General features: G+C 44.6%; 1 protein-coding gene across 1 annotated transcript; it reads right to left on the reverse strand.

The window, feature by feature from the left end:
- Positions 1-651: 651 nt before the first annotated feature.
- On the reverse strand, positions 652-15,135 carry LOC128741414 (eIF-2-alpha kinase activator GCN1). Its single transcript, XM_053837215.1, has 5 exons — positions 15,060-15,135; positions 14,846-14,948; positions 13,734-14,704; positions 12,410-13,659; positions 652-6,680 (listed from the first exon to the last, which is right to left on the reverse strand). Exons 1-5 carry the CDS (start codon positions 15,072-15,074, stop codon positions 1,046-1,048), a joined length of 7,974 nt encoding a protein of 2,657 aa, XP_053693190.1. The 5' UTR covers positions 15,075-15,135; the 3' UTR covers positions 652-1,045.
- Between the last annotated feature and the right edge of the window lie 1,558 nt (positions 15,136-16,693).

Raw genomic sequence — 16,693 nt, forward strand, 5'->3', positions numbered from 1 at the left:
GTAATGTTGGAATGAACTGATAGGGAAAAAATAACTCTCGTTTTCTATGTAATAGGGTAACCAACCTTTTGGATCCCATCAGCAGCTATACATAATTTGGTCACTGGCATTTGATTTTGCTGTAAGTGTCCATATTATGTACAGTTGCTGAAGAGGTCCAAAATACGTTGGTTACCCTAAAATTAGATCTAATGTTAGGCGACTGCTACTGTATGGTGATTTTCAAAAAATTTTGCCGTAATTGTGAGAATTAGACCCGACGTTTTTCAAAAAAAATGAATGATATTTCAATTCTCCCCTAGCGCCATATTTTGTTGGCTTGTGGGAAGCTGGAGTACAGCGCGTCAAAACCCACTTGAAGCGAACTCTCTAGAAAGCTGTTTTAACGTTTAATCGAATCAAATCGAAGTGAAAAGAGTGTGCCAAGCCTGGACTGTATTTTTGCTCTGAGGCTTGTAATATTAAAACTTGTCTTACAGACCCCAATTAAGTAGACTTCGCGTACTAAGAAAAATAATTGACCTGGAGAACGAAAGCGTAACCAAACGAAAATTAAATAACAACCAACCGTTTTTATATGGACACAGGGTATGACAATCTTCAGAAATAGAGTACATTTATTTACCAAATCTTTGAGATCTTTAATGGCTACAATGATATCAAAATTATCAATACGTAGTAGGTGATAGCGATAGTAGGTCAGTCGACAATGGCTGCTGCCATAACGCGTACAATACTGATAGACACTGGGACTGCGTAGAAAAAAACCTAAAAATCTACGATCACTCAAGACTAATCAGGACTTTCTTTTGATGTCTCCTGTAATTATCGAATCGACGGTGGATCTACTTTTCTCATAGTAATTTTCGGTTTTATTATTCCATGCGTGCCAATGGTTACGTAACAGTTTGATTGTTAGCACAATGTGGTGGCAATCGTCGTTGGCAACGTCAAGTCTTAGGGTAGCGTAAAAAATGGTGACAAAGCCACCGTTCGTTCGAAGGTGTGTTTGCTTTCCTATGCTTACCGGCGAGGGCCACCCTAATCACGTGAGAATCGTGTCGTCTAATTCTTCTTCTTTGCCCAGCGGTTGCAGTGCAACCTTGCGTAGAACCTTGCTGACTACTTCGCTGAGCGATTCCCGCGCACCGGGCTCCAGAAGGGACAAACACTTCTGATGTACTTCATCACCTTCGCGCAACCGCAGCACATAGACTAGGGCGATTTCGGAGTTCGATTTAACGTAACCATTCTTCTCCTTGGTACCGTTAACGAGCATCGGAATGACTAAGCGTAAGTATTCGGGGGCGGTGCTTTCAACCGGGACTGTTTTGGCCAAATGGATGCAGGTTTTGGCTAACAGTTGTTTCACCTCATTGCTGATGTGGTTCATAGATTTGACGAAGGGACCAATGATTTGCTGGGGAAGTTTGACTTCTGGTGAGCACATTCCGTGTTGAAGAAGGTAACCTGCTGCTCGTACGCCGTTTAGGGCGGTAGGGATTTTATCCGTTGTTATCGATGATGTTATGGTTTTGCATATTTTGGCTTCATATTTTTCAGTATAGACTGCCGCAGGATATTCTTTGAGAGCAACAAAGAGAGCTGTAATGCGGCCATGTCGTAATGCCGCATCATCGCCATAGTCTTCATTGAGCAAATGGGAATTAAGAGCTTCATCCAGTTGCTCTGGAGTTAACCATCGGCATAGTGCACCGAAGCATCCAGCAGCGGCCGAACGTGTTACATCTTCCGGATGTCCTAACATTGCGGCAAGAGTGACATATATTTGCTTTTTCAACGGATCTGTCATCTTATCACCGGCAGGGGTTAAAATTCCACGCAGGGATTGCAACATTGTTTCGCGTACTCCCGAGTCGTCGGCATTCTTTACGCCGTTGTGCATCTCCACAAACAGAGGATCTGGTCTGGTATGAATGATGATTAGCTCCGCTAGAGCATGTCCAGCCTTAATACGAACGATCCTGTTCGGGTCATGCAAGGCCTTCAGGAATGTAGTCTGCAGCTGCGGTAAGAATTGTTTCAGCATGATTCCTACTTTGTGCAGAAGAATGGCGAGGGTTTCGAGTACTGCTGCCTTGACGCCGGCATTGAAACGATCACCAAGAATACGAATTAGTGGACCAGTAATGTGAACAACCGAAGGTTGCAGCGAAGATGCCGATGTTAGCTGAATAACTTCGCCCAAACCTTGCGAAGCATTTTCCTTCTCTTCCGGCAAACCATTGAGAATGGCTTCGCGGAAAACGGGCAGTAGCGGAGTAATACCTTTTGGTAGACAGAAGCCGGGAAGTTCGGTACCCTTGAGATCGCTGCTGGCAAATTTGACTGCTTGGCGAACATCCGTGACGTGGGCAATCTGTTCGGCGGAATCCAGAGTTTTGGTAACGGCATTCAGTGCATCCCAGGCTCGTTGCAAAATGTCCCTATCGGAGTCGGCCAGCAAGCGCAGCAGTCCACGTAGCAACTGTGGAACGTATTGAGAGTAATCTCCGGGGGAGTGTGTACAGAATGCGCACAGAAGTGTGGCGGCTGCTTTTCTTGTTTCCGGGTTTTCCGATTTGGTTGATTCCATAACGGTGTCCATGATAGTGCGAATGCCTACCTCATCGCTTACCGAGAGGATGACTGCCTGGCAGTATTCTAGTTCTTGAGCTTCCTCTGGAGTGCCTTGAGCACCGGCCAGGGCAGACAGCAGAGCTGGCAATATCTTAGGAAGATATTTTGTAAGGGCTTCTCCAGCAACGGAAGCTAAAATGGATAACGCCTTCGTGTTGACTGGGTTGGCCGTCAATTGAGGAACTAAATATGGCAGGACGACACGCGATTTGATCGCCATAACTTGACGTAAACCATCAAGCGTCCATTCGGCAACGTCCGGATCTGGATCGGAAAGACTTTCCAACATTGATGGCAGGATGTCGTCCAGAGCACGTGATCCAACAGTTGCATGGAGGGAATCAAACGTCTTAGCAGCAGCTTGGCGAACCTCTGGGAGAGGGTCGGCCAAAGCCTTCCGTACAGTAGGAACCAAACTATTTACGAATGTTAGCACCATGTCTCTAGAGGTGGACGCCATGATTTCGGACAGACCGATACATACACCCTGGCGTTGATCGGCTTGATCCGAATTCAAACCACGTTCCAGAATCGGAATGATTTCGGGTAATACTCGTTCGCCCAACTTGCGAACCAAATCTCCTAAAGTTCTAGCCGCAACCTGGCGTTTATCGTAGCTGGTGCTGGCCAAACAACCCAGCAGAAGACTGAACAAAGTAGGTAGAATTTCTCGAAGTGTTCGCGGAGTGTTTGTGACAACAACTTTCCACACATGCAGCGCTGCTTGTCGGACCATAAGCGAAACATCACTGCGACCCATGTACAGTCCAGCCAATACACGGTTCCTTCGTTCAGCACCCAAACTCCTGATAATAGCTTTGTGGCTTTGTTCCGTTCCAAAGTTGTCATCTTCAGACGCCGTCTGCGTCGTCATCTTTCCAGAAACTCCGGATATCTTGTACAGCAAATCTCCCAACAGTTGAACGGAACTGTACCGAATACGCCAGTTATCGTCGAACAAACCTTTTTCCAGCTCAGGCAACAACAGCGCAATGGCCGACTCGGCATACAGGTTAACAATTCTTTGACCAGCCTTCAAAGCAGTATCCCGGACGTATTCATTCTCATCGGCCAAAGCCTTCAGGATCGGATTGATGATCTGTCCAATGTACGGCGTGAAGTCGTTCGGGAAAGCACTTGGCATGTAGATAAACATCATAATGTAACCGTCCTTAACGTGCGGTGCAATGTCCGTTCGCTCGGCCGTAGCAATAATTTCCGGCATCAGTTTGTGCAGTTTTTCCACGCCCAAGCCTCCGACCACCTCCGACAAACCTTGAGCGGCACCGGAACGGTCAACGCTGCTGCTCTCGGACGTTAAGGTTTGCATCAACCACGGTAGCAGATCTTCGAATGAAGACTCGCCCATACCCTTGACCATGGCTCCCAGAGCGCGAGACGAAACGGCACGTACCTCCGGTACGGGATCCAGCAGGGATGTCTTCAATCCTGGGATAATATTCGGTAGGTAGGGTGTTAGATCCTTCTGATCGGTCAGTGAGTACATGTTTCCGATGATTTGAGCTGCCATTTTGCGGGTTTCCGTCGAACGATCCATGAAGGCGCGCTGAACAACTGGCATGATTAGAGCAAGCGATGGGGCATCGATGAAATGTACAAATTTTGTCTCTAACAAACTTTGTAGACAGGCCGAAGTTTTGGTTGAGGGGTTTTCTAAAGCTTTCAGAAGAACCGGTACGATTGCTTGAATTTCCGGATTTTTGATGACACTTCCGATAACTTTCAAAGCGTCAGCACCAGCTTCCTGTACTTTGATGTGCGAGTCGCCCAGTACTTCCATCAGTTTTGGTACGATGCTTGGTAAGCAGGATGAGAGTTGTTTCGGAGCGCAGAAAGCCATTGCTCCGAGCAGCTCAACAGATGCGGTCTTCGTTCGCCATGAGTCTTCATCCAGGGCATTAAGCAAAGAAGGTAGCACCAGCTTTACACCATGAGCCGATAGCTTGGCCATAACCGTCTTAGCACACTCATCAGCTGCTTCTCGAACGTAGGACGAAGAATCTCCAAAACACTGCAACAAATGGGGCAAAACATGCACGATGTACGGCTCAAACAAACGGCCCAGCGTAGAGCACAGCATTTCGAATGCAAACAGCGCACCTTCTCGGCACTTGTAATTTTTCTTATCTTGAATGTGATTTGTTAATTTTGTCATAATGTCAAGCTGCTTTAGGGATAAAATTCCGAGACCCTTCACGATGCCAGCTATTCCATAGGCAGCTCCTCGCCGAACACCGTATTTTTCCGACTTAACCAGCTGTTGCATAAGTTTCCGAACCATCTGTGGTGCCTGTTCTTTCACGGATGGAATCAAATGAGGAATACAGTTAGCTACCGACTCTTGAACCTGCTGCGACGGCGTCGCCAAAGCTGCCAATAAACGATTTACAATCGGCTGAATACGACTATCATCGCGATCCAAATGGCGAGCCAAGGAACCCATCAAAATCACCACCGCCTGGCGAATGTTATCGTAATCACTATTGTTTGGTGCCTTATCCAAAAACTCCTCAAAGGTTGGCAACAAATAGGACACGCTCTCTTTTCCATGATGCTCAACAATCGCCAACGAAGCGGCTAGCATCTCTTTGTGAACAATTTCTTCACGATCGCGCAAACCAGTCGAAACCATAAACTGTGTCAAATTGTTTACCAATTCGGCCGTCAAGAAGGGGGCAACTTGACTTAGAGCTATTGCAACACCTCTTCGCGGACCCCACGGATCTATAGCTGGTTCCACCTCTCGGTCAAACTGATCCAACTTCGCCGGAATCATCGTCAGTTTATCTTGATAAATCTCCAACAGCTGCTCCACAATACTATCGATAATCGAGGAATCTTCACCTAAAATAGAAACCAAAGCGTAAGAAGCAGCCTTCTGGATACAAGGTTCAGGATGAATGATATCCTTCATCAGTTCATCGGCCATCACAATCGGCACTTCAAAGTTGCCCTGAACCCAAACATTTTCCGCAAGCTGTTTAGTATCCTGACACACATCGTGTTTCGCAACCCAAAGCCTTCTGGTCAACCTCAGTCCAAGTTCGTAATCATCAGTAATCGAAGGTAGAGTTTTAATCATAATAGCCAACGCTCTCAACGCAACATCTCTGACCGCTTCCAACTCGTCTTGCAAAGCCACCAGCAAGCACTCAATTTCTCTATGATCCGCCTTAGCGGTGTATTCTTTTCCCGAACTACTTTCAGCCACATCCAGCAAAGCTGACACTGCCTGCGTCTGAACCCGTCCCCGCTGCTGTTGGATTAACCTTAGCAACAGCTTCAGCATTTCCAACCGTGGCATATACCTTGGATGGTATAAATCTTCAAAATCCTGCCCATCAACCGTGTCTCCCTTCAGCTGCGCATGGTACGCAATAATCTGTATACCATTGACCAGCAAACTTTCATCCTTGGCCGCATCCGGCATCGTCAGAGCCCGTTTCAAAAACTCAAACGTATAACTGAACGCCGGTGCATTCAGCAGATAGCTCTTAGCATCATCCTCCCCAATGTGAACGTTATACTTATCGATAGTTTCATCGTACAGCGCTACCAGGATATCACTAACGAGTTCCAGAATATTGGCACTGCACCAGCTTTCCTCCAAATCACAATGCGGTTTACTCAGCCGAATCGTTGCGATAGCCAAATCCCGTCCGACCTCGACCAGGTCCCCGTCAAAGCATGTCTCCATCAGTCGCAGGTAGAGCTTAACCATTGCCGGAGCTGCCAGCGGGGAGGCAAATACACGCAGAATTGCAGGCAGAAGGGTCGGGAAAAAGAGCGACAGCTGCCCGGGAGTTCCCTTGGCGGCACCTTCGATTTGCGAAATCAGCGTCGCGATTATGTTGCTCAGTTCTCGCAGACGTGCTTTGATGGCCTTTTCCTTTTCGGTTTGCCGTTCTATTGCTTCCTTCTGTTTGGGTGTCAGTTGTGGCGGTTTGGATTTGCCCTCCTTGCGGCGCTTTTCTTCGATTTCGCGACGTAACTGTAGCTCTTCCAGCTGTTCTTTGTAACTGAAATGATAAACATTTTTAGGAGGTGTTTCATATTAAAATATTTTAAGCACATAGAACAGACATCCAAACAAAAGCTCCGCACTTGGATAAAATATATGCCAAATTGCTATAAAGAAACTATAAAGTTGCATGAAATTCTACAAGGGGCGGCCCAAACAGCGTCTGTCTCGAAGCGAATGGTTGAATATGTAAAACTGTAACCCGCAAGCTATACCTAGATACAGATGGCAGACTCGTTAGCGAGATGCAGCTATCGCGACCGTAGTATACCGAAACTCTCACACAAAGCCTTTGGCTCAAACGTTTTCTACCCTTCTTTATCGACAGATTTCGCAGTCGGTTGTTGGAATACGGGACAATTACAATCAATCCTACTGGCTCTATCTAGCAGCATCGGCCAGCTAAAATTCGAACATACGAGAAAAAGCCTTGGGCTTAAACATCTTTCTAAGACTTGACTCTTCTTTATCGACAGACTCCACAACCGGCTATTTACTGGACAGTTACAAGGCTAGTACAACAAACCTACTGACTCTATCTAGCAGCGTCGCCTAGCCGAGATTCGAACATATGACGACTGGCTTGTTAGACCAGCATCGTACCTCGAAATCAATTAAGCGGTTCTCGAACATACGATGATTGACTTATTATAGACCAGCATCGTACCTGGAGGCGACTGGATCTCACCTGGATACGGAACGGATCAATCGGTATAAAACACGGCAAAGAACAAGGAAACGTTTAATGGTTAACGATTGAAAGCTAGCTTGCTTGTGCGAGAGCTACATCGACTAGTTCCGTGCAGTATTTGTTACTGTTTACGTAAAAATATCAACAGACCTTATGACCCTAGTGATACACTATCCTAGAATGTGCGAGCTAGCGTCAGGAATCTAGTTTTCAGCACCTCGTTAAAGTCGAAGCTGAAATTGAAGCGAGCCGAGTTGACGGAGTTCAGCATCATGTGGTTATCTATGCACCATTTCGAAAAAATAGCAAAGTGATCCGCAAGTGTCTTTCTTCATAGCCTGCTCACGAAGCAAACACTTCATGAGCAGCAAGCAGCCCGTAAGGCTAGCGGGACACTGGGATACAGATCTGACATCACTTTATCTTTTCTTCTTCATCTTACACCCTAGATTCTACACGCCGGTGAGAGTGCGAACACTTGCGAGTAATCGGTATCAGCTGCTCGAGCTGGCATGATGATCGAGAGCGACGATCGTGACTGTTAGTTAAATACACACTCGCAAAAACTCATCGTAGTGCATGGATAAGAGATTTCGAAATAGATGTTTATGTCGGTGTGTTTGTTAGAACAAGCGTGTGTGAGAAAATTAGACCACATGAGTGTGGGCTTCGCAACAGTACCTGATGGGATTCCAGAGCAAGTAGTGAAAGAACCTGAGATAAAGTTGTCGATATTAAATTCTATATGGCGATCGGAGTGACATCCGTCTGCGACCGGTCATCGAAGTTTTTTACCAGGTGGGATGTGAGAGTTAAAAGATTGGTTATCGCTTAGGCACCGTGTTGATCGCCTGCGATGTACTGCTTGAAGAATGCGAATACAGGTGCACTACTCGACGAGCTCAAACAGTTTTGATATTGAGTTTAGTGCAGAGATACCCCCTACCGTCACAGCTTTCCGTGTACGCTTCTTCCACAGCTCTACGGTTAACACCGATGATATCGTTGTCGTCCGCGAACCCTAGAAGTATATGAGATTTCGTGATGACGGTACCGCTTCTCTGCAGCCTGCCCTTCGAATAGCACCTTCCGATACAATGTTGAACAGCAAATTGAATAATTTGTCACCTTGCTCCTAACCATCTAACGTTACAAATCCGATGTCTCACCCTTATGTTTTATCATAAATTCTACCAAAACAATGCATATGGCTGCTGGCACCCTTCGGGTGTTGGAACTGTAGTGAGAGATGAAGATACTTTTGAAGTGGTCGAAGAATTTGTTTATCTTGGTACGTTACTGGACGTTTGACTACGTTATGAGCCGTGAAGTAAAAAGGTGGATAGCGGTCTTCTACGGATTACGTAGCCAGCTGAGGTTCCGTAGCCTGCAACTCCGTACAAAACCTTAATTCCAAGACCTTAATTCTCCCGGTGGTACTCTATTGCCACGAAGCGTGAACGTTGAAAGAGAGCGAACGACGAGCTCTTGGTGTTTTTGAGCGTAAGATCAATTCTTAACGGCATTTTAGACGAAGGAGCGAGGCACATGCGCATGAATCATGAAATATACCAAGTATTCAAAGATGTGGATATTGTGAAGCAACTACAGCACGGCAGGCTGCAATGGGCTGGCCATGTAGCAAGGATGCCGGATGATAGATCAGCGAAAACAATATTTAGCAGAGAACCTGACAGAGACCGACGACTTCGAGGCAGACCCCGTACTCGTTGGATAAGCACTGTTGACGTGGATGCTAGAACTGCGGATGTTAGGGAAAACAGGAGAGTGGCAGCCCACGATCGAGAAACGTGTAAACGGCTCCTGAATTCGGCATCAATTCGATGAGCGGATTGTCGCCGAAAAAGTAAAGTAGGTAACAGATATCCCGATAGTTATTCACAATTCTACTTCTCCCGATGTTATAAACAGGAAACTTGTGTGTCGACGTCCAAACTGTTGGGAAGACACTGAGTGATAGATTGATCTGTAAGCTCATCGGAGCAACCAGGGCGTTGGTACAATATTTCAGCAGAATCTATCTGGTCCGAGAGAATGAAAGGATTTTAGCTTCGCAGCGGCTGATATGGCCATAGCTTCGTCGATAGGGAGATGAGTCAAACAGTTGTTAAGTACAAGGACGCACTGGACGTATGTGGAAATTTCTGCTCTAAGGCTTGTTCGGCTTCGGAAATACATTAACAATGAGTGAAATATTTTGCAGAGTGGTAGACGTACATCTGTTCTTTTTGAAAATTGTTTATATTACAAGCACTCAGCGTAAAATAGCGTCGAAAGAAGAGCAGGTGTGAAAAGCAATTGTGTGCGGTCGCAATGAAAATCCTGATCTCTCGTTAAGAAAACTTGCCAAAAAGCTTGGATTTCCTCCAAGCACTGTTCACAGTGTTTTAAAATCGTTCGATACTCGCTTGATAACAGCTAGGAAGGAGGGAAGTAGAACAAAAACGGATCTGAGGAACCACCACAAGGATGCGAAGGTAAGCTTTATCGCGAATATTTAACGAAGTTTCCATGCGTTATAATGGACGATGAAACGTATGCCCTAGAAGACTTTAAACAGCTTCCTGGTATGTCTTTTTACACTGCCATGAAACGGAATGGCGTTGCAGAGCATTTTAGGAAAAAGAAAAAAGCCAAGTTCCCTAAAAAATATTTAGTATGGCAGGCCATATGCAGCTGTGGTCGAGCAAGCAAAAGTTACATCACTACGAAAACGATTAACAGGGAAATATACCGTGAAGAATGCATGCAGAAACGATTGTTACCGTTCCTAGACAGCCATGATGTACCCTTGCTGTGTTGGCTAGATTTGGCATCCTGTACCGAAGGAGGCGAATCCACCTAACTGTCCAGAGTTACACCCCATCGAGTGGTATTGGGCTTTGGTGAAAAGAGAGCTGTCCCAGTACAAACAACAAGCAAGGGTAAACTCCAAAGTTCGCCAATTTTTCATGCAGACCAAATAAGTAATGTTAATTTGTTTGATAATAATTAACGATGATATAAAATGATATAAAATAGTAAAATCTGTTCTATGTTGCTGCAAATTCACTTTGCAAAGACATGACCGAAGCAAGGCCGTTATCTTTTCGCTGTTGATTGACATGCTTCAGGAAGAATTTGGGTTTCTTTTCAATCTACGTTCGGTGTTTCTCAAGTAGCTCCGGAAGCAGGAAGAGTAGACACGGTATCAGTTTCGTAGTGCGTAACCTAAACAACGAGTTATCCAATGGAGGCACGAAGATGACCATGTGTTGAGAATTAAGGGAAAAATTTTTAACTACAGCCTAATCAGTGTTTACGTTCTGACAAACGATAAACCCGACGATACTAAGGATGAGTTCTACGAAGACCTATGGGCAGTGCCCAATACATGACGTGGACATCATCATTGGAGATGCAAATGCGCATATCAGCAGGGTGGAATTCTTCCCCAACAAACATTTTATATGAAGAGCAGTTTATTCAACCATTATACAGCTAATATCTAATAAACAAGCGCTTGACAAGCTGTTATTCAACAAAAATGTTTGTTGGGTCCGTCCTGTCATTAGAACACGTGGCCTTCATCTATTGTCCAGTGATAGTTTCACGAGCTTCATAAATTTCGTCGCAGCCAGAGTCTAAGTATTGTGTCGCCAGCACAAAATTTAACTTCCGACAAAACGGCAAACGGGTTTTCTTCCGTACCGTACATTAAATCTAGTGTTGGAATTAGTGCGCTGCATAGCAAATGAGACACGTTTGGTTTTTATGAACTTTGTTGCTTGTTTCAATATTCTTTGAATGTCTAACTTTTTAAATAAAACTTGAATTTTGATGTTTCAAAAAATCTTACTAAGATTTTACAGGGTGGGAGGGGGATTGGCCTTAATCTTACAAAATCTTATATAGGGGGAAGGGGGGTTCAAAAATGAGGAAAACCCCCTTACGTAATTAGTGCACGGCCCCTAAACATGTAAATCAGCGGGAACACGAAAAGAATGGTGAGTGAAGGCTAAGCAGCGGAGCACAGGAGGAAGTTGTGAAGTAAATCAGCGAGCTGAAAAACGGTAATGCTGCTAAGAAAGACGGTATCCTAGCTGAACTCCAAAAAGCAGAGAGCGGGCGGCTGTACAAAGCAGGCTCAACGTCTGTTAACGACCTTAAGGCGGCGTACGCTTTAGTCAAACGAAATGAGCCAGAAACTAGATAGGCTGATTCGCATGACGCTGCATCAAAATCATGCGTCAGAATAGTGGGTGAGACCTCAATACACGGAGCGAACGTTATCGTGAAATCTCACATGCTTATTGATTTTGCGGATGACGTCGATATCATCGAAATCAACCGTAGATCAGAAAGGCCCTTAGGCTTTTTGAATGGGAATCAAAACTAAGTACATGCTAGCTGGGATCGTGAGAATCCTAATGGTGCTGCTGCCGTGGTGGAGCTAGATGGGGAACAATATAAAGTAGTAGAGGAGTTCATATAGCTTAGAACGCTCGTGACATGTGGCAACAATGTAAGCCGCGAAGTAAAACTATGAACTACAGTTGTGAATCAGACTTTTTACTGGTTACGTATTCCGGTGGCCCTTTACGGACATGAATCATGGACGCTAAAGGAAGCTGATCGACGAGTACTTGGGTTTTCGTGGGTAAAACTCTCCGATCAATACTGAATGGCAAAATGGAAAATGGAGTATGGCAGAGCATGTGGCCAGAATGCGCGATAAGAGTTGCCAAAACTATCTTCAGCAGCCAGGAACAGACTGTACTGCAAAACCACAATTCGTTCGGTGCCAGATCGATAATGAACCGTCGCCAACTAAAGCAAAATAAAAAAGTTATACTAGCGCCAAAGGTAAGCTGTTGTCAGTATGTAAACATTTCATGTAGAAAAGAATCGTTTAGTTGAGAAACTATAGTGGTGGTGAAGCTAGTATATTAAGTGATTTTAGTTTGAAACTTTATCCAAGAATTCCCACAAAATTTGTCGCGGAATGGATGCCTGTTCTATGTATTTTAACTCACCTGTAAGCTTTATTTTCACGTTTCAAATGAGCCGTGTTCATTTGTTCGTCCGAATTAGGTATAACACTCTTATCGTACAGTTCACCATCCGGTGTCAAGTAGGTAAAGTACTCCTCATCGCTTACATTCGACATGCGGGAATTGTTCAAATGCTCCGTCACATTTTTCACCAGAACCGGAAGAATCGCTTCCGGGCTTATACGAGCCAGCGTCGCCAGGGTATTCTCGTACATTGTGGTCGCTTTGTAACTGTTAAAGAACGATTCCTTGATAGCGGTGGAATTCATCGAAATGAAGTATTTTCCATCCAATTCGTAGCGTTTTAAAATGGACTCCCACAGGTCGGACCTTACGGATACCGCTGCCGGATGATGTGCGCAAAGCAGAGCCTTCAATGCTATGGCTTGCGCGTCAGCGTTGGAAATCGAATCGATCTCGGTTACTGTTTGTATAATGTCCACCAAAGCCTGAGCTGGAACCACACCCTCCTCCTGTTCGCCTTCGCTGAGGATTCGTACGGTTTCAACAAAACGGACCAATTCTTGCAGAAGGCTTTTAGCTAGTGAAACTCCATTCACACTGTTGACAATTGTTTTTACACGCGGAACGCAATATCGTCGAACTTTTTTGTGAGGCGAACTTGCACAAAAGATTACTGCTTTGAATAGAGTTTCCGGCGAACCTTTCAAACTTTCATAGTGATTCAACAGTAATCGTTCGCAGTACAACATTACGTAGCAAAGCGTTTCGGTTGCCGTGTTGGCAAGAAATTTTTCACTCAGGAATGTTCGCTTATTCATGTCTAACACAACGTTCCAAAAGTCCTTCAGTGAATCGCTGACTTCATTATTGGTGGCCAGTATTATACAAGCCGCTCCAACGCCCTCCGACACCATCGGTGTCTGGGTAGGATTTTGAGCAGCTTTCTCCACAATTTTCGATAGCGCAGAAGTAAAATCACTTCCACTCGGTAGTGATCCATTTTCTAAACAAGCGAGGAACCACTGTAAATAACTGGTTCGCAGTACCGGAGATTTAGCTTCCAAACCCTTTTTGAAGGTTTGTACAATTTTCGACGGTATTTCCCCGCGAACATTGATAGACCACAGACCAAACATTTCCAGTGTATGACAGAGAGCCTTCTCCTGCAGCTCGGTTTCAAGTGCCTTAGTGAAATACTCGATAACTGTTGGCATGAGCACTTGTATGTCGTTGCAGCTAATCTGATTGTAACTTAAATTTCCTGCACCCTGCAATTAAAATTGAAATAGTTTAAATTTAGTTCTTTCCATACTGTACTGAATTGTGTTCACTATTCTCTAACCTGCAGCAAGTTGATCCTTAGCTCCATTATAGTAATCTTTCCACCGGAACCATTCAGTATGGCAAACACCTCTTTCAGCATCGCCTCGATTGCCTTCGGAGAGCTACATTTCATGGCCACCTGTTTAAGTGATTCGACCGCTTCATGTCGCACGGTTTCGTCCTTGGATGCCAAATTCTGTACCAACGATTTACCCAAATCCAATGCGAAATCACTAATGTCGGCTTGAATCTCGCAAACAATAGCACCCACGGCTCGCAATATTATCTCCGGCGATCGAAGCATAGAACGCTGCAGTGCCGGTAGAATGGTACTTTTAAATTCTTCCTTGTCGATGGCACTAAATACTGGAGCACAACCGGAGATGTCACTGGCATGAGGCTTGACCTTAACGGTGATCAATCCTTTTACGACACGATCCAGCAGTTTGGCTTTATTCTGCTCTAGTAAAGCGCCGGAATCGAACTCTTCCTTGCAGTAACGAAGAATCACAGATAGTAAAAGCACCACCGAACTGGACGGCTCTAGCGCCAACAGTTTTTCAAAATAAACTTTCTCTATGTCTTCTTTTTTAGCGAAGAATTCTTTCAAAAAACTGTACGCCTTATCCGAAATCTTTTGAATCCCGGAGGTCAAGGACAGCTGATACAACGCAGCTTGATTCTCGATTAGCTTCAAAAACTCCTTCTTGCCGACATCTGACTCATGGTTTCCATGCAACGCGACCAGATTGGCCCAACCGAGAGCCAGCACCGCGGCCTGTGCACCCTTAAGCGGTGGAGCAGCGGCCAGATCCTTTGACACCAGCGCTTTTAGTACATTGTTCATATGCTCGTAAACCAAATCAGGATGCTGCTTTAACAGGGCTACAATTAGGTCCCGTACTAAGGCCTGCGAAGCGGGATCCTTATATTTAGTCAGAGTCGTTCCAATTACCTTACAAATTCCGCGAACGATAGTGGCATTGATCCCTGCAAAAAGAAATCATTTTTTTAACAAAATCAATCACAGGAAAACAAAGTGAGGTTACAAATTTGTCTGCATTCGGTTCGGAGAAAAAAATTAATAAAATTTGCAAATTTCTATGAAGTAACAAACAAAATATTGCTTACCGGGATTGGGCAACACAGCGGTAACATTACGGAACAGTTCCGGTCGTTCTTCGACGCTAACATTCAGCACTCGGTTCGGCAGGTCCTTTAAAGCTTTCGCGAGCTGGTGAAATTAAGTTCAAACGGGAAATTAGTCGAATATTGATATAAGTGGGCGCCATTTACTCGAGGAATACGTGGTGAGTATTTATTTTCGTTGATTTTCATAACTTACCTCGGAATCTGCCATTTTTCACTGGTAAAATCGGAGTTTAATGCTCGTCTGCTGCGGAACTTACACAAGGAAGCGCAAGAGGATGCAAAAATTTGACAACTGGACACGGCTTTTTTTCCTTTTTTCAGCTTTTCTTTTGGTTGTCAAAAACGTCATCGACTTGCTCCCACTGGAGGCTAGGGGTGCATCAATGATGGCTCGCAAAATGTATGCGCTCGTTACACTGTGAAACTTATGCTCCACTTCCCCGCTTACGAAAAAGTCGGATGCCTGGCAGAAATCGAACAGAATCAATATGGCGCCGGCTGAATTTGACATTCAGAACCGGTTCGTCTTCTTCGTTTTTCGCTCTATTCTGTTTGTCATAACAAGTGACAAGAGATGACAAGCGCTGCTCGTTGCAGTTTCCGATTCTAGGTAAGAAAATTCCAAATTTATATTTGCAACCTTCAGTTTTCGTTCGTATAGCCAAACAAAACAAATCAACAATCTGCATCTAGGTATAACTATAATCATAAAAATGTTGGTTTTGTTTAGTGTGAGGCATTTATAATTAGACCTTTTTTCAGAAAATTATTTCCAGTACCGGTGTTCTTTTGTGCACCATTTATGTGCTTTAAGGCCCAAACAGAATACTGCGTCAACCTAGGCGTCAACGCGTCCGTCGGCGTCATTCTGACAGTTTTCCCATGGGTTTACTGTCAAATTGACGCTGACGGATGCGTTGACGCAGCATTCTGTTTGGGCCTTTATGTGTATGTGCTTATATAATAATGTAAATAAAAAGTTACAAAAATAAATATAAATTTGGTTTAACGTAATTTGTAGGATACAATAATACAATATTTTGACAAAAGCAAAAATACTTCCCTTTCTTTTTTATTCAGCCAAAACCCTGAACAATATCAGCAACGCTGGCAAGGCAAATTACGCACGCGAAAAGGTGGATACGTAAGCGGAGTTCCCAAATGCAAATAAACATTGTCGAAAAGTATACCCACTAGCCGCCATTACCCGCGCGAAAATGAATGAAGTTATCTACCTTTTCGCGCACCTAATGGCGGCTAGTGGGTACACTTTTCGAGAATGTTTATTTTCTTTTGGCAACCCCGCTCACGTACGCTTGATAGTCCTACAACAACAGTCAAGGATGGAAATGTTAGCTTGACGTGAATAAAGTTGCCAAAAGCCGCTAATATTTTCCGAAGACTGTACCCACTAGTTGTCATTACGCACGCGAAAACACGCTATCCACCTTTTCGCGTGCGTAATAGTGGTTAGTGGGTACAACTTTCGGAAAACGTTAGCATGCCTTTGGCAAATTTATTCACGTCAAGTTGATATTTCCAGCCTTGATTATTGTTGTATAACTTTCAAGCGTACGTAAGCGGAGTTCCCAAAAGCAAATAAACATTGTCGAAAAGTGTACCCACTAGCCGGCATTAAGCGCGCGAAAAAGTGGATAACGAGTTCCGGCTGTACCCACTGAAATGTCCTGGGGGTACCAATTGCGTTTCGATGTTTCCGACCATTTAAGTTTTCGACGTTTGAGGCTTCGACCGCCGTCAGCCGGCATTAAATGACAGTCGAGTATAAATAAAAACACAGCTGATTGCAGATTGTGTACGCTTCCC

This window comes from Sabethes cyaneus, chromosome 3, assembly GCF_943734655.1.
Source record: "Sabethes cyaneus chromosome 3, idSabCyanKW18_F2, whole genome shotgun sequence".
In the NCBI taxonomy this organism is placed as follows: domain Eukaryota; kingdom Metazoa; phylum Arthropoda; class Insecta; order Diptera; family Culicidae; genus Sabethes; species Sabethes cyaneus.